The following is a 27,686-nucleotide window of genomic DNA, read 5'->3' as shown; positions in this document are numbered from 1 at the left end:
ATAATTTACTATATGATTAATGTAGTACAATTCTTTTTCCTGCTAGCCTTAAAAACATTTTTGAAGGGAACAAAAAATTGCATTTGTAATTCAAATTTTAGAAGTAGAATGAGACAATGGAATGTCACCAGGAATCAAAGTTAAACAGTTACAAGGCCAATTATTTCAAACAAGTTAACATCTCCCACCTATTGAAATTGCTTGAAAACATATTTTCCAAATTTCATTCCAGGTATAATTTAAAATATGTTTGGCCATGTTTTAGTAAATTTTATTCTTTTCACCCTTATTTTTTTCTTATTTACAGCAAATTAAATCAGGTTATATGACTTAATGCATCAATAGTATGATAGTAAACTGGACTTTTCATTACTTTTTCTCATTCTTGCTACTGACCTCTAAAAATATAATACTAAGTTTAAATAAGTCAAGCAATAAAGAGTTTCAGCCTAACGGTTTTGAATTCTGAGATAAATGAAATTGTGACAGTTCAATGGTGCATTTACATTCTTGTCTAATTATGACGAAAACAGAAAAACTTAAGTTGAAAAAAGAACAATTTTTTGTGATGATGATTTTAAAAATAGCTTAGCTTTGAAATTTTTAAACTATTTTCAATTTTTATTATTTGCTGTTAAGCAAAATAAGGCATATTAAGAAATTTATCTAATGTCAAATTATGCTATAATTACATCTTATGAATTGTGCTAAAGTTAAGAAAAAATATTAACAACATTTTAAAGTAAATTATTTTAACATTATCTTATTTGAAAAGGATAGTTTTCTTAAACTTAGTGAGGTTAACTTTGAATGTCAAAATAAAATTCAAGAATGTTTTGCTCAATTAAAAAACAAAGCAAACTGTTGTAGTTTCTTGCATTATTTCAGTATACATTTACTTTTTATAACTTTAAGAAATAAGAAACATTAAATAATTTGTCTCTTCATTCTTCCATGAAAAGGGTGTGTTTAATAAATATGATCATTCCGTTTTACACCAAGTAATTTAGAAATAGCAAAATGTTTTTTAATTTTTTAGCGAGGTTTAATTCCTTGCCAACTCCAGTTCATAACTTTTTATTTAGAAGTGTTTCCATCATTTAATATAGAAATCATTCTCGGCAGAAAAGCCTCAGTTTTAATAAACTCTGTTCGTATCATAGAAAATTTAACTCTGAAGCTCATAAATGTATTCCTCCTTCCTGTAATTATATGGAGTCAAACGACCAGTGCAAGGAGTAGCGGAGACATACCCCTTGACATTAACTTCTCGTCACTTTTTTGCAAGAGATTGAAAAAGCAATTTATGTATGATCAAAAATTGATAAAATGTCTGCTCCAATTCTAAAATTAATAGCAGCACATGGAACTTCCATTAATGTTTATAAAGTGAAATTATTATCTATTGATTTAGGCTTACGAACAGAGCCGTTTTTATGTTTATAGGGGCTTTGGGCCTGTCATTATCTGGGGGCCCTTTATAAGTAAATTTAGAGAAAAAAAAATTATTTTGAATAATTTTTAAAAAATTTTTAATTTTAAGAGTAAAAAACATATAAATTAATTATAAAAGTGTATATACATTATTTTTATCGAAAATTTAAGGTAACAATATTTTTCGCGAAGAATCCTCTATCACATCATCAAAATCAATTTCCTGTAAGACATACATTTTGCTTTGCAATGCAAAATCTGTAAGACTTAGAAACATCAAATTATGAAGGTGTGTAGAAAATATGCAAGGAGTTAGAAAGAATACAAGAAAATACAGTTTGATTATTAGTTTTTTTTATAATCGCCGTTGAAAAACTGACTCAACTTTGAGCCAATGCTTAACTATGTTGCCTTGAAATTTTAAAACCAATCCAGAAGACAAGGAAACTCCTGGATCAGTACCCAGAGGTATTGAATTGTTATGAGGACTTGGAGGAGTTTATGACCCCGACAGATTTAACATGCACCAGTCACCATTCTATACATTGGTATTATTCGGTCGGCTGAATTCGAACTCCCATTCTCACGAACTTTTTAAAAAATGAAAAAAGTGGGCTCTGGGGGTCCTCTTAAGTTATAAATAATAAATGAGTTAGAATTTTAAAAAAAATTAATGAAAGGAGATCGTAAGACTTCTTGTGGGCCCCATCAGAACTATGGGTCCTGAGCCAGGGCCCATCCTTAAAAATGGCTCTGCCTACGAAGACACTCTGTGCGTCCTTTTTACAAATGCAATGTTTCAACTTCCATTTTAGATATCAATTTCCTGCATTACTTTAATTTAAAATGAGATCTTAGAAAATGTGCCTTATTAGGTATTGAAACTCATTTGAGATCTCATTGTGTATTTTAGAATTCTGATATTTATTCTATTAAAACAGCTGTAAGTAATGACATTTTTATAAAATTTTAAGTTAATATCCTAGCATCAGTGAATCTCCAAGTGCTGACCAAATTATTAAACATTCTGTACAACATCATAGTGATACTTTTGGCCAAGCTGTGTATGCCAAACCACACCTTGTCATTCGTTATAGGCTAAAAACAGTTACAATGGAATTCCAGAATATGTTGGATTTGGGTCACATGCGCTCATCCAACAGTAACTATGCTTCTCCACCACACATGATTCCGAAAAAGAACAGCAGTGACTGGCGTACAGTCGGTGATTTCAGAGCACTCAATGTTCATACTAAAAAAGATCAAATATCCCATTTTGAGCATTGTTGATTTTACCAGTCAGCTGAACGGAACTATTTTTTCCCAAATAGATTTAGTAAAAGCTATCTACCAAATTCAGATTGCTTCTGAAGATCTTCACAAAAAGTTTGTGTAATTTTTTTAGCAGATTTCAATGATGAGGTGACTAGATGTTTAGATGGTGTTAATGCAATTTGTCAATGATATATTAATTGCCACAAAGTCTCTAGAAGACCATTTAAAACATTCTAAAGCTCCATTTTCTAGACTTGCCTATTATGGGCTAACAATTAAACCTTCTAAATGTATATTTGGTATTTCATAATTAGAATTTTTAGGCTTCACAGTATCTAAAGATGGTCTTCCGCCAATTTGTGTCCACAATGAAGCAATTTAAAATTACCTCGACCCTCAACTTTAACCCTATTTTGTAGTTTTGTAGATATTTAGGTATATTTAATTTTTATGTAAGATTTATCCCCAGAGCTGAAGACATTTTATCACCCATAGTTAAATTACTTTAAGAGTGCATGAAAATCTTAAAAACATCCTCGTTCCAAAGCTCGAAAATCAGCCAAGCAATTAGAATGGAACGATGAAACAAATATTGTAATTACAAAATCAGAAGAAGCTATTTCTAATGCTACACTTCTGCGCCACCTTATTCTTGAAGCCTAATAAAGCTTGTGGGGAGGATGCGTCAAAGGTCGCTATAAGTGGCTCTGTAAAACAAATCTCTGACAATCAATGGGATCCAAAAGAATTTTATTCGGCAAAATTGAACAAATCCTAAAGAAATCAATCAACATATAACCGTGAATTATATGCCAAATATTCTTCTATAAAGAAATTTTGACATTACTTGAATAACAAACCTTTAATTTTTGCTGTCCACCAAAATCTTGACAAATATAGCCCCCCAACTTTGTCACCTAGAATATATGTATCACAATTTTCTATCGTAGGTGCATGAAATGCTCTGAAAATCAAGTACCTGATGCATTATCTCGAATCGAGATATATCAAATTTCTCCAACGATTATTAATTATGAAGAATTTGCTTCAGCTCCATCAACAGATACAGAACTTCAAACAATTTTGCAATCATATAGCACATCTTCAAAATTAAAAAAACATTATTTTCGTATTGAGGATATAAATTTATATTGTGATATGTTTTTAAAACATCCCCGCCCATTTGTTCTTTTAAGTTTACATTAAAAAGTTTTTGAAAATGCAAATTTTTTCTCTATCCTGATATGTCAGCCTCAATCAATCCAATTTTGAAAAGATTCTTATGACCAGGGAACGCACAATGATATTGAATCTATGGTTCGTAATTCCAATAATTGTCAAAAAGCAAAAATTACAAGACACACCAAATCTCCTATAAGTATATTTACTGTACCGGATGTTCGCTTTGCTCAAATTCATTTAGACTTCATTTGCCAACTTTCCCCATCTGATGGTAGTCAGTATTGTTTTACAATCATTGACTGATTTTCAAGATGGCTTGAAGTCATTCCAAAACCTGATCTTTCTACGGAAATAACAGCACAAGCCCTATTGCATGTTTGGATGTCCAGATTTAGTTGCCCAGTCACTATCACTACTGATCAGGAATCTAATTTCGAAACTAGTCTATTTAGAAAACTCAGAAATACTACAGGTTGCACTCGGATTTATTACACAACATTGATATTAATGCAACACTTGCCAAATTAGTATATGGTACTACACTGCAATTACCTTCCGATCTTATTACTGATAAGAAACAACTTAATCAAACTGTTTATCCTAATTATGTTTTTAACTTAGTTCAAACAATGCAGGCAATATTTTTTCATTGTCGCCAAATTATTTTTTTAAAGTAATTAATTTGAATTTTTTTCAACTTCTACTAAATAAAAACAACTTTCTCCATAGAAAAATACAGATTATTATTGCATAAAAAATTTATGCCTCATAGATCAAAATTTCTTTGTAAAAAATTAAATTAAATCATTAAAAATAATAAATAATTATAAAAAATTATTTTTTTAATGAAAGATCATTGGGTAAACGAGTTTCCTGGGGTCAATTTTGTTTTAAACAGTGCAATTGATTTGAAAGATATGGTCAAAAGCAGAAACAGTGAAATTAACACTAAAGGGATTAAACTTTCAATCGCTTTCCTGACTACGTATTAGGTAAGCAATTTTCAGTCTCCCAAAACTTAAAGGGTCAGAAATTTAAATATGAAAAATATATATATAAGTAGTTGGACAAAATTATCAAAACACTTCTATATTAATACATTTTTTCATATTGCTCAAGAAATATTTAAAGAATCATTTTATAGCTTCAGAAGTGTTTAGGTCATACGATTTCTCGTCTTATCAATGAAGTTTAAAGGACCAACAATTAATTACAAACAAATAATGGTGTTTTTGAACACCCTTTGCCAAAAAATGTAGCAATAAAGATAGACATTTTTATAAAAAACTAATTGCTTTGTCTTACGTTTTCTTCTATAACTTTAAAAATAATTGATATAATTAGATAGAATTTTCAAAGCAATTTAAAATTAATAAAAAAATTATGGATTTAAAATTTTTTTAAAAATTGTGCTTAAAATTGCATAAGTTATGAGTAATTTAATAGAGTAGAGTGCCGATTATCAGAACTGCTCAGGACTGAACGGGGTTGGGATAATGAAAAGTTTGGATAACTGGAAAGTTGTTTAAAATCATTGGAAAGTTGTTTAAAATCTAGTCTAAATGATTATTATTTTTGCACTAACTTCTCTTCACTTTTTTTCTAGGCTCAGGTCTGGCAGTACTATCTAAAAGAGCTCTGGCGTGTTTAAAAGTTTTGTTTTTTTTCAATTTTTAAATATTTTTTATTTTTTTACTTTTTTCTTCATTCTGAATTTTTTTTAAAATCATATTTCAGATTTTTATAATTTTTTTGTCAATTACTAATTTTACCACATCTTTCCTTATTTTCCATTGCAAAAGAAATCCAGCGAAGACTTTTGTTTCAAAGAAGAGGCTATTTTTTGAGCAGCCACATCCCTTATTCTTTTAAATAAATCAACTGAACTGGATCAACATCATTTTGACGTTCTAGCCAATTCATTGCAATATCTAATGAATTGCATGCTTCAATATGAGAAGGTCTGCTATCTTGAACTTGATCACCTACTTCTTCCTCTTCATCTGTGGAGTTCTGATTTTCATTCAAAATTTCAACAACAATTTCATCATCATTTAAAATTCGAAATCCTGGGTCGTTTTCAGTATCTCGACACGTCTTCTATTTCACCTGCTGTATAACCTGGCATCGTTTCATCCAGAAGATCTACTGGTTCAGAAACTTCAGTTTCGTTTGTTTTTCTGTTAAGAATTTTATTCCAAGATTTTCTAAGCGTCAAAACTTTTACTAAATTCCAGGCATCCACTTTCATTGTGCAGCATTCTTTTAAATCAATAGCTTTGATTGAGTCTCGAAAATCTCCCTCATTTTGTTCATCCGATAATAAAATCTTTCTTAAAAGTTGCTTTCTATAAAAACATTTTAAGGTTTCAATGACACTTTGATCCATCGGCTGAATCAAATGTGTTACATTAGGTGGCAGGAAAACGACACAAAACATTCCATTCTCCTAATCCAAGTAATCAGGATTTGGATACGATGGAGCATTATCCAAGAGGAGTAACACTTTTCCTGTTTTTCAAAAATTCTTTTAATGTTTCTTCACATTTGGAATGAAAGTCTTATTGTACCACTCAATGAAAATTTTGGTGTTCATCCATGCTTTGTTTTGAAATGCATAAATGACAAGCAGTGTTTTAACATTTTTGAAGGCTCTTGGATTTTCGGATTTTCCAATCATTATTAAAGGCATTTGATAATTTCCAGTTGCATTTGTGCAGATGTTAATCGTGACTCTTTCCTTAATATCTTGTTCCTGGAAACACGTTTTTCATCTCCTGAAGCCAAAGTTTAAGGTAGAGATTTCCAATTCAGTCCACTTTCGTCTGTATTATAAATTCTTCTTCATATCCTTCAGTTTCAATAAAGCTTTCTAATTTCTTTACAAAATTTGAAGCGGCTTTGTTAGACAAGGAAATTTCTTCACCATGAATTTCTAACTCGCGTATTCCATGCCGATGTTTAAAGCTCCTTAACCATCCCAAACTAGCCTGAAAAGTACCTTTTCCACCAAATTTCTCATGAAAAATAAAGCCATTTTGCATAATAAGTGGCCAAATATTGGTTGGCTTAATGATCTTTTTTGCAGGTACCACAAATAAAGTGCTTTGTCCACTTCAGCATTGCTTGACTTTTTCAGACTTTTTCTATCCAAATTTCCATTGTTTTCGTCCATTACTGAAACACAATTCATAACTGATTCTTCATTTTTTTTCAATTCTGATACTGTCGGTTTTCCTATCCCATATTCTGGTGCTAATTTACTTCCACTTTCTTCGTTTCTTAATCCTTTTAAAATTTTCGTTTTATCACTTAAGGAAAGCACAATTCTCTTACTTTTGCACTACATCTTTCTAGATTCTTATGAAAAGCACTTTACTCAGGTAACTCTACTTTTCAACTGATTGTAATCTTGACAACAGAAAAACAGTTGTCCAAAAGTGCATTTTGGAAGCGATGTCATAAAACATGGTCATTCTACTAGTCATTTTCTAGTTCACATGATGAAACAGAGTTCTGTTAATTTCCTCGAAAAGTAAACAGCTGTGAGAACTGCACTGTAATCACTAATCATTAACCATAAGTGACAACTACCTATCCCCAATTGTAGCACTTCAGCACTTATCTATTCATAAACTCCTTCCACATTCCAACCATTGCAAATTGTCAAAACGACGTTCGCATTCTTGGAAGATTATTTTCAGTTGAAGAGGGCTAAAAAGGTATGTAGGTTTAACTGTATAACAACACATGTATAACAACAATTAAGTATGGTCTTCAGTCGTAGAGGGCATTATTTATTCTTCTAAATTTAGAAAAATTGTCGATAAGTTAAAGAGTATTCTTAACTTTAAAAAAATGAATTTGGACATAGGTTGGATAATTGGACGTTTGGATAATAAGGGTTTGGATAATCCGTGCTCTACTGTAATTCTTTTATACTGCGCATTTTGTGGTAAATTGCATTTGGAAAATAATAAAAGAAGTCTAATTCGAATATCCTTAAAATTTAAAAAGTTTCAAGCATTTTTTTTTATTAGTTTTCTCAAAAGAAAGCTCAAAACATGGAGCTTTCAACAAATTTCATTTAGTAATTAAACAAGATATATTAAAAATTACACCAGCATTGCTGATGATCATCCTCCATAAAAGTATATTTTCCTTCGCATGTATCTTTTTTTTAAAAAATTTATTTCAGTGTATTAACGTTTATTGTAAGGTATTATCGTTTGTTATCTGACATAAAATAATATTTGTAGAAAACCCCTTGTCCTTTTGACTTTCTTTTAAAAAGCACAAAAACTACATAGAAAATTGCTTGGAACTAATTTTTAGGATATTCAAATCAGGCATTCTTCATTAGTTGCCAAATGCGATTTATTACAAAATTGTGAAAAAAATATTAAATTTTTTCCCATACAGCATAAAAGAACTACTTTAATTACTTATATATTGCACAGTTTTCGATGAGTTTTTTTTTTTCAAATTTAAAAGCAAAAATTTTGTATTTAATTTTGAATTGCTCTATAAATTTTGCTTAATTTATATTTTTAAAGTTATAGCAAAAAAAAACTTAAGACAAAAAATAATTTTTATAAAATTGTCCATATTGTCATGAATATTAAAGTAAGGATAGCAAAATTTCATGCAATTATTGCATATAGTAACCAAAACAATTGTTACAAGTTATAAACTTATAGCTACATTTTTTGGCAAAGGTTGTTCAAAAACTCCATTTTTCCTTTGTAATTTATTGTCGGTCCTTCAAATTTCTAAAAGCTTTAAACATCATTGATAAGATGAGAAATCACATGAGAAATCACATGAGCAGACACTTCTGAAGTTATGAAATGTGTCTAAGCATTTCCTGAAAAATATGAAAAAAATGTATTAATGAAGAAGTTTTCCAATTATTTTGGTTACCCCTATATGCTTATACCGAGAAATTATGTGATTGGATCAGGGACTGATCAAGACAAATTCACGACCAAAGCCAAACAAATTTTCCTAACCCCTTACAAAATGTTTTGAAATTAAATTACTGAAGATCATGGATTTTATTACAAAGATCATGGATTGTATTACAAAGATCATGGATTGTATTTTAACCTGAGATATACATTCTGGTCCTTTTGACGCGTTCCGCGGGACGGTGCAATATGGACTTATGATTATTAATGTGATTAATTATTCTCCATTTAAACAAAGATTTTTTAATTTTTTCCTCAAAAAGGTACCATACTTTTAGCTCTTACGACAAGCTTTCAAAATTATATATATATATATATAGCAAGGAGTATCCTAACAATAAAAATCTATTGAACTTCATAAAATTCAAGAGAATCAATCTAAGAAATTTTGAAAGCAGACAATTGAAGATTATTTTTCTAAGATAAAGTTTATGCATCTATAAATTAAAGCAAAATATAAAACAGCAAAACAATTGCATGTCAAAATAAAAATAGCTTGGTGACCACAGACAATTGAAATCAGTGATTTTTGCTAAAAGTCACTGATTACCTGAATTATTTTTTATTCCAAGTTGTAATTATTTTTTATTTAGTCTCACCTTTAAGCCAAAGCTAGCCCACCTTTCATTAGACTTAATAATAAGTTCAGCATGCATGCTAAGATATTTAGGATATTAATTATAATTTTTATTAAAAAAATACATTTCAACATAGAAAAAATATCCAAAAGAGCCAAAATTACATCTTCTCATAGAAAATTAAAAACACATTTAAATAATTTAATTAGATATAACAACTTTTAAAAAATTAAGATTCATATTCAATTGAAAAAGTTATATTCAAAATATTGATACAGTTAAAACTCTCAATGAATTCAATTAAAACTCCCAAACAAAAAAATTTTTACAACTCTCAATGAGAGCAGCTTCATCAGAAACAGATGGCTCTAATTTATCAACAGAGAAATATTTTGATGAAGAATTTTTTTTTTTTGTTAGCTTTATCATTTAAAGTTTTTCTTTCTTTTTGCACAACCAGATTGAAAATTAGGTATCATCATTCCAAAGCTATCACGAAAATCAAAATTTTAATACTGTAGAAGTGTATAACTCACTTAAAAACATCAACAACTAAAATTGTTGCTCTCTGTCTACAACTTTACATATTTGTTAATAATAAACTTATAGCTCTTGTTGGCACTCATCCATTACAAGAGACTTAGCAAATGTGCATTCTCGTTGCATTCGTTTAAGCAATTTGCGAAAAAATTGCACCAATTAAAATGCAGCTGTACTTTCAAATTTGATTAGTGCAATGTTTATGTGAGTTTGATTATATCATGATATAAAGAAAATTTGAAACACAAATATGCTTTTTTGGAGAAAAACTGTTTTTTCAATATTTAAAAGAAACAGTAATATTGAGGACTTTTTACTAATTTTTGAGACACTTCAGAAATTTAGCATAGGGGATAATTAAGCACTGGTTTGTGTCTGATTTTGTAAACTCATTAATAGCTCACACTAATTAATTAACATATCTGAGATCATCGCTGGAACCATTAAAATGACAATTAGTACATAAAACTAAAGTTATTTAGGATGATATCTTTTTGTGTGTGTAACTGCAGAATATATCATTCCTGAAAAATCAGATATACTACTTATTTAATAATTTATAAACAATTTTCTTCTAAGAAAAAATCAAATCACATGGCTTTACCCCAGTAGTTGGGTAATGATTTTTTTATTCCGGTTTGTTCCAATTATTAAATATATTTTTTCTAATAGCGTTAATGAAAGTAGTATAACCAAAACATGTTCACTATTTTGTAATGATATTATATTTAATTTTTATACGTTGTTTAATGTTTTTTCAGCAACTAAAGGTCAAAGGTAAGCTTCTTAAAAGGTTTTTACATCAATATGCTTCTCCATATTTATAATATTTAATAGCAAGTAACACCACCTGGAATCAGTTAGGAAGTGAGTCCAATGGGTTATGCAGGTACGTCGAATCCAGTTTAAGCCACTCGCTGAGGATTTGATCACGCAAATCCACCAAATTGCGAGAATGCTGAATTCGGCATTTTGCCCGTTATTCCAACATGTCCCACAAATTTTCAATGAAGTTGAAGTTAAGTGATTTTGCAAGCCAATCGAGATGTAATTGCGTGTCTGAGTGTTCATAAAATCAGTCATATATTCTTCCAGCCTGATGAACTTTGCTGTTGTCATCTTGAAAAATAGGGGTATCGACAACACACCCTTCATAAAGATGTTGACTGAAAGGCAACATCTAATTATCCAGAATGTTCAAATAAACATGTTGGTTCATGTTAGTGGCCACCTCAGTGAGGGGGCCCAATCCATAATAATAAAAACGCCCCCAAAACATGACAGACCCATCTTCGGCTTGAACCTGACCTAGCACACAGTCAAAATAAAGTGCGTCATCTGCTCTTCGTTGCACTCGACGACACGCCTCTTTTCAATAAAGGCAAAAACGTGATTCATCAGACCATATTACATTCCACCAGTTAGCAACTGTCCACGTTTAGTGACTTCTAGCCCACTGAAGTCGCGCAGGTTTATGTGCTTGTGTGAGCAATGGCCTCTTCTGAGATGTTCGACTCCAAATATTCATTGTATGCAGTTCCAGTCGCAATGTTCTCTCCCTTCCAGGTTGGAATGGACCTTCATTTACAAACTAAAGCACTTCCTGTCAGGTTTGGAAGTGATTTTGATTGACAAGTCGGGAAGCATGTCTCCGGCTCCTTTCATGCAGGATTTTTTTCCGACCACAATTCTGACGTCATACTTCGTGACCACGTGTATTACACCACTGCTTGTAGACAAGTTGAACAGTCCGCATCGAAACACCACCAAATCCAGCAACTTCACTCACCGTATGACCATGGTCATGGCCAAACTCAAATGCCTCTTTTGCCACTAGATCACATCTTTACACTTATCCATATTTACACACAATTTCAGCTTCAAACAAAAATATCTCACTGATAGCTACTTGCTTTGATCATGTTGAAGCAGTGTGCAAGCAATTGAACACGTCATTTGACCACTGCATCATCTAACGAAGCCTAAAGATTCATCGGAGCTTGCGAACTAGGGTGACTAATTTTTTGTCCAGTGAGCTTATCACAAAGGATATCTTTTGTTTTCATGATGATAACCTTAATGATTTCTTAGTGTTTGATGCAATTTATTTAACTATCTTTAACAGTTTTATTAATGTTATCAACTTCTCTATTAAAATTATCAGCTTATTCGTAATATATTGATTACAATGGATGAAATATGTCATCTAATGTTATCAATTAACTTGAGCAAAAATTATACTCTATGATGATTTATCTCGAGAGACAATTAGGTTTGCATAGTTAGTACAAAATTTACAATTTATGCAAAAATGTTGGGAAAATGATAAGTTAAAACTGCTACACTCAAATTAAAGAAGAAAAAAATAAGTCCAAAAGTGACTTTTTTTTTTAAAGATACAGAAATATAAACTAAGTATTTAAACTTTAAATCATGATGATATAACACTTCATTTACCAATAATTTCTCTATGCAAGAAATGAAGAATTCTCCCTCATCAAAATCCTCAGGTATTGGTACACTGGAGATATATTTCTGAAGTTTTTCCTAATAAAAGAAAACACACGTTAAGATCTGTCACTGAATTTTAAAAGAAATTGCTATTTGAGCCAAAATTTGCTCACTCTTTTATAGTATTTTACATGTGATTCTGATTAGAACTCATTCACATAATTTTTAAATAAATCATCACTTAAACTTTTCTAAATCAAATATAATGCTAAATAAAATTGAAAATTTGTTTAAATAAACAAGTTTTCATAAATATTTACTCATCTTCCTTCAAAAAGAATACAACTAATTGCAATATTAAGGTGGTTTTTCTAAGAAAATTATTAAATAAAAATCAATGACCAAATTACTTTTTTTAACGTTTATATAAAGAAACCTTGTATAAATTACTAACTTCATCTAAATTAAACTTTATATAAATTACTTAACTTTTTTATAAATTACTTTTTTTATATAAAGAAACATTTCTTTAAAATAAACAACCATTTTTCAATTCATAAAAAATAGGACTTTAATAAAATTAAACAGCAATTACAAACAAACTGTCGTTCAATATCTGTTATAAACTTAAAAAGCTTTTAGAAATTCAAGAAAATATTAGCTACTTACGGAAAGCTTTATAAATTCTGCAACGTCTGATATCACAACATCATGTTCGATTTCTTCTCTCTCATGCATGTTGCTCTCATCTACTTCTGTTCTACATACAATTGCTATATGTTCTCTTGTCTCTTTTCTTTTTTTATGTCTCATTTGTTTTGGACTCTTTTCTTTTCTTTTGCGTCTGTTTTCTTTTCTTTTGCGTCTGTTTACTTTTCTTTTGAGTCTGTTTACTTTTCTTTTGCTTCTGTTTACTTTTCTTTTGCATCTGTTTACTTTTCTTTTGCATCTGTTTACTTTTCTTTTGCATCTGTTTACTTTAGGAACCTATAGAAATTTAAATATACAAAAGAATAAGAAGTAGCACTATTGTAAAGTGATAAATAGTAAAAAATTAAAAAGCAACATAGATATAATTTCTTCTGTTAAAATTATTTCAGTTTTCATACAAATTGTAACATATTAAAGTGGTTTGTTGAATAAATTACTGACTATAAGGAGGTTCTTAAAAATGGGTAAATGGGTCATGGGTATTACACTAAGATGGGTATTTTCAAAAAGCTATAGTGCTGAAAAGATATCTTGTGTAAAAGGCAGAAATTTGATAGAATTTTTCTTTAAACTAGTTGATATATTCTGGCAGTGCATTGTACTAAAATTCTATAAAAAATTACACAAATTTAAACATTTTTAAAAGTATCACACTCTCTTTTTTAAGCATCTCTCTGAAAGGCTTACCATCTCAGAGAGACGAGAATCTAGAGCGTCAAAAAGTCGTAATTCAAATTTAAAATTTGTGTGTCATAATAACACTGTATTAATAATATTGAAATTTGAAAGCCAAGGGGAAAGAGCAGAAAAAACTATCAGCCAATAACTTAAACTTACATTGCGGAAATGCTAAAACGAATTGGAAAAAAACAAGTGGAAATTGCTGAAAAAACGCCGTGGAATGTTGGAAAATGTAAATGAAGTGTAAACAAATAGATGGGCAGTGTTTTTCCCTTTTCTCTGTCACTTCCTGGGGGAAGATGAGTCACTTTCTATTGTGTCGTAGCTAGAAGGAAGTGGGTGTTTTTGTAGTTAGTTATGTTCTGCTCTTGATAGAGTTATTTAAGTTTTGTTGAGTGTAGTTTTCTTTCTTTGTATTAAAAGTTATATTTTCTTTTTAATAAACATAGTCTTTTTAATAAACAGCTTAATAAGATGGTTCTTTTTTCTAGACTTTTTATGGGTCACAGCATTTTTGAAGGGGGCCGTGACTGATGTGTATTGATAATTTGAATATACTTTGAAAAGCTGGAAAAGTAAATAGCACTGCTACCTGAAGGCTTTTAACTTATTAAGGTAGAATAATTGGGATAGGTGGAAGATAGACATTAAAATTTTGTTTTAGGATAAAGGCTGTTGGAAGTTCATAGAAGGAAAGGAAGAGTTAAAAGTTTCAGCTACAAGAAGGAAAAAATAGAAATTTGAATTAAGAAAAGATAGATCATTTTCAACTCTGTGTTATGCAATTAAGCTAGAGTTCAGACCACTAATTCAAGATTGTCTAGATGGGAAGAAAGCTTGGGAGAAATAGGTTCAACAATTTAAGCATAAAACAAGAGCTAGACTTATTCAGATACTTTATGAGTTTAGTATAAAGTATCAAGCAAATGAAAGCATGGGTATTTTAATTGCTAGACTTAAAACAGAACTGAAAAAGCTTAGTAAAACGGGTCATGAATTGGATTAATTGTTTCAAGGCTTCCAAGCAATAAGGCATCTACCATCTGAATTCTCAGTTCTATAGTTCAGTTGATTTATTGTTGAAAACATGAAGATTTTACTATTGATAAAATTGCTGAAGAACGGATAAGGGAAGAAAGCAGACTTACACAAGTGAAAGGTGATATTCGTTTGGAGGTTAGTGCTTTCAATATTTCTTCTATAAGTAAAGATGTTGAAGAAAGATATAGAGACAGAAAAAAATCTCACAGTAAAATTAATGGTAGAAAATAACAGAAAAGTCATTGGTCTATGTCATCAGTGCCACAATTATGGGCATTTAGTTGTAAATTGTAGAGCTAGAAATACAAAATGTAAGCTAGAAATACAAAATCAAAGTGGAATAAACAGAAAATAAATTTCAATGACCAGTCAGCTACCTTAGTTCAGATTTATACATCACACTCTGTAGAAGTTGGTGAAACCATGATTAGAAACAATGATAGAATTTGGGTTTTGGATTCAGCTGCAATACACATTTCTGTAAAAACAAAATGTTAATGGCAAGTTATGAAGAAACAAATAATGTAGACATGGCTTTGGCTGTTAGGAATACTTCTAGTAAGCTACTAGGAAAAGGAACTGTTGAATTTTCAGTTAAACTCGGAGAAGAAATAAGTAATATAACAAATGTTTTGTACCATGCAAGTATTCACAGAAACCCAATATCTATTTCACCCTTAGAAGCTGCATGAGCTAATTTTGTTGGAACTAAGGGAAAATTATGAGTATATTCAAATGATTAAAATAAATTATTTTTTGCCACTAGAATAAATGGATTATACTACTTGAAACCATACAAATATAAGACTGGAGCTTCAAAACCTGAAGGATTTAATGTTGACACTTGTAAATCAGGAACAGATATAGCTACATTGTGGCAAGGAGATATTGTCATATTAATCTTAACTACCTTAAAGAAAGTAGCAAGAACCAGAATGTAATGGGATAACCCAATATAGAAAACCAGATAAAGATTGTGACACTTGCCTCCTTGTCACATCCAATAGAATATCATTTAAATCAGCTCCAAGTCGTACTTCTCAGCCACTAGAAGTAGTATATATGGATATCTGTGGTCCAATGACGAAAACTTTGACACAAAGAAAAAGGTATTTTTTGGCAATTATAGATTATTGCAGTCATGCAGTAATTTTATACCTTATGAGGAATAAAATCAAAGCATTTAGAAATTAGTAAGAAAATAAAGTGTATTATGAGTGACAAAGGTGGTAAGTTCTGCAATAACCAATTTGAACAATACTTAGAAGACTATGGACTTTGTGCTGAGTGAACTAATTAATGAGAAAAAAATGGTGTCCGTAAAAGATTTAATAGTACTGCTCTGGATGCCATTAAATCTATGTTGAAAGATAGTAACATGAATGAAGAATGGTGGACTGAAGTTTACTTACTGTGGACTGAAGTTTACTTACTGAATTACTGTTTTGTTCATACATGGAACAAAATTTGAAGTAAAGGGAAAGAAAACACTGTATGAGATGTTATATGGAAAGAAACAACCAATAATGTATTTTAAAGTGCTTGGATGTAAGGCTCATATTGGTGTACCTAAACAAAAAAGGAATAAATTCCAAACATGTGCCAAAGAAGGTGTAATGCTAGGCTTTGTTTTTTTGAACAAGAGCTATCGTATCTACTTACCTAGAAATCATAATGTTATAAAACAAAAAATTTTAAATTCAATGAAAATTAATTTGCAGTGGAAGTCATCCAGGAATCAAGCAGTAAAACATCAAGAAGAGAAAAATGGTATGGAAGAGAAGATTCAGATGATTAAGACATTATTCATAAGCCAGAATTTGACTTAAGTTGTACAACCAAAAAACCAATGAATCAAATAAATTGTGAGACAAAGAGAGACTTGTTAACAGATACAAGGATTCAAGCAACAAGGAATTCACTATTATGAAGTGTACAACCCTGTGGTAAACTTTCTCTCATAAGACAATTTCTAACTATTTTCGTAGGTTTAATGAACTGGGTTCAATGTCAAGTTAATGTGTAAAGTGCATATTTAAATGCAGACTTAACAGAAGAAATTTGTATGGCACAACTTTAAGGTTTTGTAGTAGATACATCAAAAGTGTGTAAATTAAAAAAAGCAATATATGGATTACATCAATCAGGTCTTAGTGGTACACTGAAGTAACTAGTGTGTAGTACGAAACTTAAAAAAATAAATTGGTGCAATGAAATATTCACAGATTATGTGTTGCTATTTTAATATGTAGATGATATCGTGATATTAGGAAAAATTAAAAAAATGCATAGATCTTATTTTAAAAGAGTTGAATCAAACTTTTGAATTCAAGATTTTGGGAGAAACAATTAAACTTTTAGGCATAAAATTTGAGAAGATTAATGGTCATTTAGCAAATGATACAAAATTCCTGAAGTATCATCACCAATAGCTAAAGGATTGAATTTGTATATGCAGGGTTGCCCGCAAACAAAAATAAAGAAAGCTGAATGGAAAATACTCCATGTCATAGTGTTCTTGAATGTGTATTTTTTTATAACAAGTAGGACAAGGCCTGAAATATCTTATGTTGTTAATATTTTATCACAGAATCAAGAAAATCTTGGTATCAAGCATTGGCAATCCCTACTGAAACTATTAGGGTATCTGCAATATACAAAGGAAAATAGGCTAGATTTGTCAGAAATCTCAGATTTATCAATAAAGTGCTACACAATTGGGTTGGCTGTTTAACGAAGGACATGAAATGAAATTAAAATAAAGTGCTACACTGATGCGGACCATGGATCAAACAGAGATGACAGTGTCAATAGGAAGAACTATTGTATATGTAGGTAATATTCCTATCCCGTGGAAAACCTTTAAATACAAGTGCATCAATTTCTATCATGGAGGCTGAGTATATCTCTTTATCCAAGTCATCCATAAAAAAACATTTGACCAATGGGCAACCATTTATTGCAATAATGTGATCTCTCTCTCTCTTGTAATTAAACTGTTATTATAAATAGTTTTCTGTATTTTTTTAATTCATTTATTAACTAATTAGAATGTAGTCTCCAAATATTTTCCTAAATCAAATTCTAAAAAAAGTCTTTTCTTTCTTTTAATAGTTTTTTTCTGGATTGATTCTGTTTTAAAAAAACATTTCAACTTCAAATAAAATTTATGTAAACATCATCTAATATCTAGTAACTTATTCTTAATTATTTTATAGTTTAAGTTAATAAGTTTTGCAATTATAGTTGGAATGAAGAGGTTGCACAAATAAGACATTGGTGAGTTTAATTTCTACTTTTATTTTGTAAAAAAATCTTCTCTTTAATCAGTTTCTGCTTGTTATTAGTTATAACGCATATACAGTATACATGAATGTTTAAATCATTAATACATAGTGATAGACTCAGAGAATTTAGTTTTCCCAAAAGAATGGTAAAAATTAAATGTTCTTACTACCCTTTTTTAATCTTTCCTGCATAATTTTACAATTTTTACTAGCATTAATTATTAAAATAAATGGACTTCGGAGCAAAAATCTAAATTATTTGATCATTTTAAATACAAATTTGCATCAAAAAAATGAAACACACACAAATCAAGACTATGAAAACCAGAAGTTCAACAGCAGGGCAAAATATTTTATCAGGAAAGTCAGGAATATCAGGATAACTACGAATCCTGCATTAATGTTTTTTCATTTTGATAAAATATTTTAAAAATTATTCAATTTGGGCAATTAATAATTAGAAATCAGTCCTTCAACAATTAAAGTTGATTTGAAACGAAAGTTGAAATTAAACTTAACATAAACCGAACTTTTTCATAATATAAATTTGTGGTGTTATTTTCTTCATGCACAACATGAAGATTCATATTTCTATTCATGCATATTCATATTTCTATTAATTGTTTATATAAATTAAAACAATTTATGCTCTAATTAAAATGCATATTGTGACTCCAGTTCTGAGCCAACTTTTAGGAACAGCATCTTTTTTCTCCTTCCTTTATTCCTTTGACCTTCATAATAAATTCACATCAAAAAAAGAATAAAAAGAACAGGAGAAAAAGTAATCCCTCTTATATAAATTCTCACACACTCAATTTCTCCATAAAGCTGTTGTTTTGAGAAAGAAAAGTAGCTTAATAACTTATTGTAATGAATCCACCCTCTGAACTTTTCAAGGATTTTTATTGACCTCCAAGGGCTAAGGTTTTAAGTGTTTCCTCCACTGTTCTTTATTCCTCTTCCTCATAGACATTTCAGTTTCCTTGAGAGGTACCAATGGCCTGAAGTTTCTTCATGCTTTTTAAAATTTTAACCGGAAATATTTGTGCATAAAGAAACATTAAAAACGGATAATTAATTAGTTTAAACTTTCAAAAATTTGAATTATTATCATAATAAATTTGAAATAAATTTAATAAACTATATTTCGAGCTTGTAAATCAATGACACTTTTTCTTGAATCTTCTTAAACAGTATGAGTTCCAGAAAGATAACATTGTAAAACAAAGTATTTATTTACTACTATATAAACAAATTGAAGAATAAAATACTGAGTTTCATATCCGATAGCCGAAGTTTGTGATAGCCCGAAAACAATGACATTTCTATATGATAGTTAACTACATAATTTTAAATAAAAAAATCCGAAATTCAAAATGAAGTTCTAAAGAAAAAAAAAATAAGACTTTTTAAAATTCCATTTTGTGAACTTTTCCAGTAATGATGTTTAGCTTTAGAAGCACCTAAAAAAAGCACAGAAAAAAAATTTAAACCTAGTACTTTTCAGTAACTTAAAATTGTAGTTGGATCTGTCTTTAATGAAAAACTAATAGAGAAAAAGATATAGCATAAAATATGAAGAAAAAAAACTTCTGAAGTATATGAAAGATAACTAAGCCTTTTTTGTTAAGTAATTAAAATAAGATGTCTAAACGATCAAAATTAAATAAAATGGTCAAGGTAACAATAAAAACCATAATCTAAATTTGAAACATTTACTGAAAAAAGAGACATTGTGTTGTAATCATCTTCATCTTCAGTTTCTTCTAATAAGGAGGTCCAATCACCAATTAAGTTAGCCAAGGCTTTCTGAAATTTAAAAATATATATATACTTAAGTACATAAAAATAGCACAAAAGTAAATAAGATTGAAAGAAAAAAAAATTGTATATGAGATTAATTAAAATATCTGTCTTGTTAAGGCTTAAGTTCTGATATATACAGTGATGGAATTCAAACTGTACAGATTTGTTGGTTCATTGAGCTCTCATAATTTTTTGCATTAGTTTTAATTTTTAACCAATAAAATTATTCATTTTTTAAATAGGCTGAGGTATCAAACTTATACTGTGTATCATTGGATTTATAAGAACATGCAGAAAACTGCTGGTGCTAATAATACAAAAAAACATCACTCTAAATAAATTAAAAACTAGTGATTTGTTTTTGGCTTCAGTGATTAATTTATATTTCATTGCTTCCATTATTTTGCTTGATTTAATTTAATGATAATAATTGGCAATTTCCTGGCAAGTGCTGTCTCAATTTTTTATTTTTACAATAAGTATATTTAAAACAAGATGTTTTTAAAATTACTGTTTTCTAAGTAATCTGATTTTAAGTTTTAAAAAAAATCATTTTTTAGCACATTGTAAATTTGGAACTTATTAAACACTAATATAACAGTTGGCATACTATTCAGCATTTATAAAAATGAATTAACTTCTTCCTTTTAGCATACATAATTTAGTTTTATTAAGATTTTATTGAAAAGTACATCATCAGTGCTTAAAATTATAGGAGTAATTCATTAATGTTATTAATCAAATTAAGTAAAATGTCAGGCTCCAATAAAGTGGCCACAAACACTTAAAAAAATTGCTGATTTTTCCAGGCTAATCTCATTGAGTTTCCTTGAGTTATATAATTCATAAACTTTGTTATTAACTTTTCTGAAATACCTTGATCTTATACATAAAGTATATTACAGAACATTTAAATTTGTTATTAGAGTTGTATAAATTATGAAAAATCATTACAAGACCCAAGTTTTAGTAAAAAGTCTTGGACTTTAATGTACCTCAAACTCAGATTTATTCACTTTCTCTGAGTATTTGGTTATTTTAATTAAATTGTCTGATATATTTCTGTGTTGTTCATCACACATTTTCTTTTTCTACAGTTTTTATTTTACCCATTATTCAATAAAACACATTTACTTTCCTTTTTTAATTTGACATCCATTTTGAACCTTTATCTTTCTATGTAAGCTTTAAGCTAAGACATAATATGAATTCCAATTACAGACCTGCCAACTACTACGCTTTCTGCAAAATATTTCATACAGTGGTAGACATTTAAGAACCAAAGCTTTCAGATTTTTTGTTAATTTTGCCAACATTTTGAAAGCCTCACCATGAGATAACTGGAACAAAGTGACGCCGTATATAAATTTTTAAATCATTCATTCATAGTGGTGTGGAAAATAAGTTTAAATGAATTAAAAATAATACATTAAAATATAAACATAGCTACCACTAAAATAAATATTTACAAAAAGCGAAAAAAGTTGGCAGCCCTGCAATTATTAATGAAAATGTCATTGGAAGGGGATTTTTTTTTTTTTTTTAATTCTGTGTGGTGAATTTCTGCGGTAACAACCAGCATATATGATTTTTCTTGTGCTCAGTTGATAAAATAAAATAGATAAGATATAAATGAAATGCTTTAGAATCATTTCTTGTTCGTTTCTACATTTTGAATTTTGTGATGTCATCACTTCATTCATTTCTACATTTTGAATTTTGTTCACTTCAATTTTCCTGATTTTTCCAGGTTGATAAAATTTTGGCTTTTCCATATTTTCCTCAATTTCCCTGTTCATAGTGGGCTTTATACCTCAGTTTAGTGATTAAAAATAAAAGCGGGTCGTAAATATGTAGATGCCACTCCAAAAGTCATAGATTACTATATTTTAGATGTAGGGAAATTAACTATCAAAGCTTAAATTTTTTAATTTTGAAATCGCTTGCAAACTTCTCTGCACCATCCTCAGGTCATAAATATTTGTTTAATTTGTTTACCTAAAGTTTAAATCTAAGTCATAGTGAATCAAATTTATTAAATCAAAAATGGAATAAATAATAAAATTTACTGCCAGTTAAAATATTAAAATAAATTATTTAAATGGAAAAAGTGTGCACACATATATAGTGATGCAAAATATAGAATCAAACTTTAAAGTTTAAAGATATTTTTGTAGTTTGGCTTATAGGATGATACAACCTGTCTCTCATTTATTACAGAACCCATTTCTTAAATGCAAGTTAAAAGTTTGTACATTTTTTACATGAATACAATGAATAACTTTATCAATTGTTGTAACAATGATGCAGGAGAAAATAGTTAATATGCTTAAATTATGAATTTTCATTTATCACACCAATACTGTAGTTCAAAATAAAGTTCTAAAGCCAAACTAACGTTATAGTATTCAGCAATTTCCTTCCGTCCAGAAAAGCAATTTATCACTAGCAATGATCCTCTTGTAAAATAAAAACAAATAATTTAATTTTGCAGCAATGGAATTTTATTATATAAAAATAGTTAAACCAAATATTTTAGGAAAAAAAGTGAGTTTGCCAAACTGTAACTTCTGTTATTTGTGAACTAGCAAATTATTTTCTACTGCATTAATGTTGCCAACAACAGATAAAATGATTAATTTATATACATATGAACAGTAAAAGCTTGATATAAAAAGTACAATATATTACCACAAATCCACTATTATGACAAATTTCCAAGTCAGTGTCAAAATGCTAATATTAAAGGAGTTAAAATTTGCTAACCATCTGTCATAGCAACAAAAAATTTAAAAGGAAAGACATTTTTTTGCTGTTTAAATCAGAAAAATTATGCAAAAATGTGCAATTAAAGAAATCTGGTATAAAAACAGAAGAGTGAAATACCGACATAAATCTTATTTTATACTTCCATTTTTAAGCCCTTTTTTTAAAAAAAGCAAATACAGTATAATGTCCCATATCCGGACATCCCTTTCCCGGACACTTTTTAACAATCAAAATAAACAAACATCTCTTCATCTTCCCCTCTCCTTAAAAAAAAAAACAGAGAGGGAGAGAGGTCTTTGGGCACGTTTTTTTCCTTTTCTAGCTTCAAGTGATTCATGCATTGAACCCATAAATCAAGAGAAAGAAAAGACCCCCCAAGACAGTTAAGTGATGCTGCTCCTCCTCAGGAATGCAGGAAAGTGGGGACATTTGTTTTCAAACGAGTGCAAATGAATTCCCTCCTCCCCCCTTCTTACTTGTGCAGTTGGCTAGTAAAAGAGGCATTTCCAGGAACCGTTTTATTAGAGTGTTAGGGAAAGAAGAAATACTGTGAAAAAGGGTAGTGGATGGGGAGTCACCTTCAGTCACATTAGAAAAAATAAAGAGAACCCAATCAGCATGCCATGCCTTTATGCTTGATTGATAGCTAATGATGGCAGAGAAAATAAGAATTTGTCACTGCCCTCAGCTTGAATGACAAATAAAGAGGAAATGAATTTTCTTCTCCACCTACCCACCTTAATTAATGACAGGAATTTTCCCTTCTTGCTTGAAGCATTCCAGTTCAAAATGGCGAAGAGAGCAATTAATATTTTCATAACTCTCCAATTTTTTTTCATTCTCTATATTTTAAACAATAGTTGTTTTCCTCTAATATTTCGTTTTTGATTGATTAGATATCATTCTAATACTAAAACATTATTGCTTGAAAAATAATGCTTATTTATTTTTTGCTTCTTAGATTCAGCTTTAAGCTTTGTTTACCTTGGGGGTCAATTATACGGAAAAATCTTATATCCGGACTTCCAAAAGTCCCACTGATTCCAGATACGCGACTTTCCACTGTATAGGTGTTTTAATTTCCATTTAACAAGTTAATTGAATTCGGGCTACACTTTTTTTATTAATAGAAGGGAATAAATAAAATATTAACGCAATATATGTTTGATTAGAACTTCAAATTAAAATCTTTAAATCATCTGAGAGTTTTTGTAAGTTTTTGTATTCTTGAACAATACAGTAAGGGTCAAAGATAAATTTGAAGACATTTGGAATTTATCCTTGATACTTAAATTTGACCATTTCAGGGATGAGAGTAGTCAGAAAGTAAAAAAGAGGAAATCCAAAAAAAAAAAAAGAAAGAAAGAAAAAAAAAGAAGAAGAAAAAAAAAAAATATATATATATATATATATATAAACAAAAATTTGACAAAAAAGTGATTTTTAAACTTGTAAACCATGTGAATATAAATCCCGATATGAGACTTTTAAATCACGTAAATATGAAACTCTACATCGAATTTAAAAAATGCGAAAATACAAATCATGATTTTTTAATTTTTTGATCACGATGCATAATTTTTAAATCGCGCGATATTACAACCACAAAAACGAATCACGATATTGGATTTTAAGCTCACGTGAATACGAATTGCTACATAGGGCTTTAAAAGCTCGTAAATACAAATCGCGATATTGATTTTTTAAATCTCGTAAGTAAGAATCGCACTGTACAATATTTAAATCGCCTGAATAAGAATCGCAACATTCAACTTTTAAATCAGGTAAATACGAAAATCGAGATTTGATAATAAAATCGAGATTTTAAAAATGCATAAATACAAAACACGATATTGGATTTTTAAATGTAAATAAGAATCATAATATACGATATTTAAATAGCGTAAATAAGAATCGCAATGTGCAACTTTTAAATCAGGTAAATACGAAAATCGATGATTGATATTAAAATCGCGTGAATAAAAATCGAGATCTGAATTACGAAAATACGAGCTATCCAGCCGACGGATAAAAGATACGGAAAATCTTATTTTCTGTGCGTGAAATCGGAGAAAATAGCTAAAATAAGTAAAAATGCGGAAGGGTTAGCAGCTAGGGCGTAGATTGAATTTTCTGTTTATCTTTGAAAATCGTAAATAAATATAATTATTTTACTTCAATGACTGAATTTAAAAAAAACGGGATATTTATTTTAAAAAACGAAACTTTAAGAGAATCGGAGTTTTTGATAAAAAGGCTGAAATTCGAGAGACAAAAAAAATCTCATCCCTGTATAAAGGTCAACCAGTTTTATCCCAAGGAAATGATTTTTAGAGAAACTTCAGAGGGAGGAAAAGGGACTTCAAAAATTTCCCTCCGCCGAAAATTAAATTCCTCATAAAACATTTTAACTTGGGCAAAAAAAATTTCAGCGGAAATTAGCGGGAAAAATGGAAAAATCTGAAAAAAAGCGGAAATCCGCGAATCCGCGGAAGAATCTCATCCCTGCCATTTAGGCATGTTGCTAGCTAACAAATTAGACTTAGGACAAGAAAAGATGTACAAAATTGTTCATACGTATTCTCTTTTATTACTTAGGCCATTTAATATATTTTTTAGTTAATTTACATTTGAATTCTTTTTGAACCCTGTCGTGACAGTTTCATTCTTTCTTAATTGTTAAGGTTCACCAATGAGTAATTATCATCGACAGTGAAGGATAAACTTTCAATAACGTTCCACAATTCATAAGCACTTTTCATTTGGACTCTTTTGCAAACCCCTCTCTGCTTCATTAACTATGACCTCTCGATTTCACCAAGAAGTGTAATCCACATTTGTAGTGCCTTTTTTTTTGTTGCTGAGTAGCAGGTTGCAATTTTTTAATCACTATGAAACATCTTTCAAAACATGAAAAGAAAGAATATCCTAAATAATCTAACAAGAAAATATGACTTTATTTAAAAAATGTATGCTCTCCAAAAGCTTACTTGTACAAAATGGCAATAATAAAGTTATTAAAAGAGAGTTTTAATATTAGAATGATACCGTTCTTGCAGATTTGATTTTATAAACCAGTAATTTTTTTAATGACCAGTAATTTTTTAGTTAAGTTATGTAAGTAAATAACTATATGTAAGTTATTTAACCCTTTCGCGACGCAAAGCGCGAAAGCGCGCTTACCGCTGAGGCCGGCAGTTTCTCTAGCGTGTGTCTCCCCAGGGCCGGAGGGTTTTTCGATGTTAAGCCTAATTCCATGAAATTACCGAAATATCAGCGCGTTGTTTAATATTGTTCTGTAGAGTATTTAAGTGACATATGCTTTATATATATTTCTATGGATACTTTATTTACTTAAGTTATTTCTTGTTTAAATGTATATTTTACACATTTTATTTTCATTATAGTGTCACTATCACTACTATCCGAATCTGTTTCAGAATCAATATCTGAAATATTTTGCATAATTTCCTCTATTTCCAGCTCATTCAAAATTTTTCGACGCTTCGACATTCTAACGGTAAAAAGAAAAAAATTTCAAGCCTACAAGATCTAATTATCCACTAAAAACTAATCCGAAAATCGAAAGTAGCGAGAGAAAAAAAAAACTCCCTTACTTACTGTAAATAAATATCACGTGCTAATTTAAAGAGCCCTCATAAAACATTCCCCCCCTCCACTCCTTCCCCTAAAAACCATGTGACTGTACTTTCATCTTGAGTAGAAGGTCAAATCTACATGTATCTGAAACCATATGGACATACAATGCCATCTTTTGGAAGAAATTTCATTTTTTAAAATGTTCCGAAACGCTGGCACAAATAAGTGACGGTCGGGGGTGAACGAGAAAACTCTCTGACACGCGGGTGTGTCGGTCGGGAAGTGAGCGCGTTTCTTGCTGGCACATATATGTGACAGTCAGCTCGAAAGGGTTAAGGGGCGGAGGCAACTCGAAGTGGTTTCAATACTTTTGTTTTCTTTCACAGGAATTGCATAATTTTCTCCTTTCAGATTTTTTTTAAATCTTAAAATAAGTTTTTGTCAACAATTAATCAAATTTTACATATAGATTTAAAAAAAAACTTCAGCTGATTTTTAAAAGGCAGCTGTAGTTTAAATATTGTTTTGCCAAAAAAAGCATTTACTAAGAAAATAAAAGATTATTACTTCTTTTTATTGAAAACTTTAGCAGTTTTTATATTTATTCTTAAGAGATATAAGGGAAATTAAGATTATTTTGATCATGAATGAAGCGTTTTTAAAATGAAGTCATCTATATAATCGACAATTGTTATTAGACTTGAATTAATTTTTTTTTCTTGAAGGATGATGCTTTTCAAAATGTTAATGCAAGTTTAAATTTTTTTTAATTGTTATTTTTGTTTCGAATGAAATTAATCATTAAAACTTTTATTTTTCTTTTATTTAATTAATTTTATTATTTTTATTCTTTAATGATTTATGGTTTATTTAAAAAATGGTTATTATTTTTGCTAATTTGTAGAATTTATTTCTCCTTAATTTCAGATAATTTTTTTTTTACTTTTACAAACTTTTTTCATTTTCGCGATTTATATTATCTCTACATAAGTTAAATTAAAAGATTATTTTGATAATTTTAGTTAAATGTATTTAATGGGAGTAGATTAAGAGAGTTATCTTTAAATATTTTAGATTTTGCCTTGTTATAACGATTTTGCAGAAATCTCCCCTTTCTCGGATCTTTTATAATGGGAAATAAGTAATTGTGTTGTTATCTTCTCTTAGCTCAAATCATGTGGGCATCCCTTCCCGCTTTAATCGCGAACGAGAATGTAAGATAAATTTTGATACTAAAAGAAAACAAAAATTTATTAAATCTAAATTATTAAAACTTCATGTAAAAGAACGTACAAATCTATACAAAACCTTCAGGGTACTGAGGGTGTTACTTTAGGCAATTGCCTTCCCCTCAATAG

General features: G+C 29.6%; 1 protein-coding gene across 26 annotated transcripts in view; it reads right to left on the bottom strand.

Moving 5' to 3' along the window:
- LOC107443630 (uncharacterized) overlaps positions 1–27,686 on the bottom strand; it is a 143,060-nt gene that overhangs the window by 29,707 nt on the left and 85,667 nt on the right. For all 26 annotated transcript variants that reach the window (XM_087155901.1, XM_087155900.1, XM_087155910.1 and 23 more), the window contains 3 exons: positions 19,873–19,962; positions 13,100–13,417; positions 12,437–12,526 (listed from right to left, as the gene is read on the bottom strand). In XM_087155901.1, coding sequence (XP_087012027.1) covers positions 12,437–12,526; positions 13,100–13,417; positions 19,873–19,962 — 498 coding nt within the window. The remainder of the gene's footprint in view (positions 1–12,436; positions 12,527–13,099; positions 13,418–19,872; positions 19,963–27,686) is intronic.

Source organism: Parasteatoda tepidariorum, chromosome 12 (assembly GCF_982258835.1).
Source record: "Parasteatoda tepidariorum strain Cologne lab strain chromosome 12, Ptep-v5.0, whole genome shotgun sequence".
In the NCBI taxonomy this organism is placed as follows: Eukaryota; Metazoa; Arthropoda; class Arachnida; order Araneae; family Theridiidae; genus Parasteatoda; species Parasteatoda tepidariorum.
Note: the sequence above shows the minus strand (reverse complement) of the source record. Positions and strands in the feature narration are given on the sequence as shown.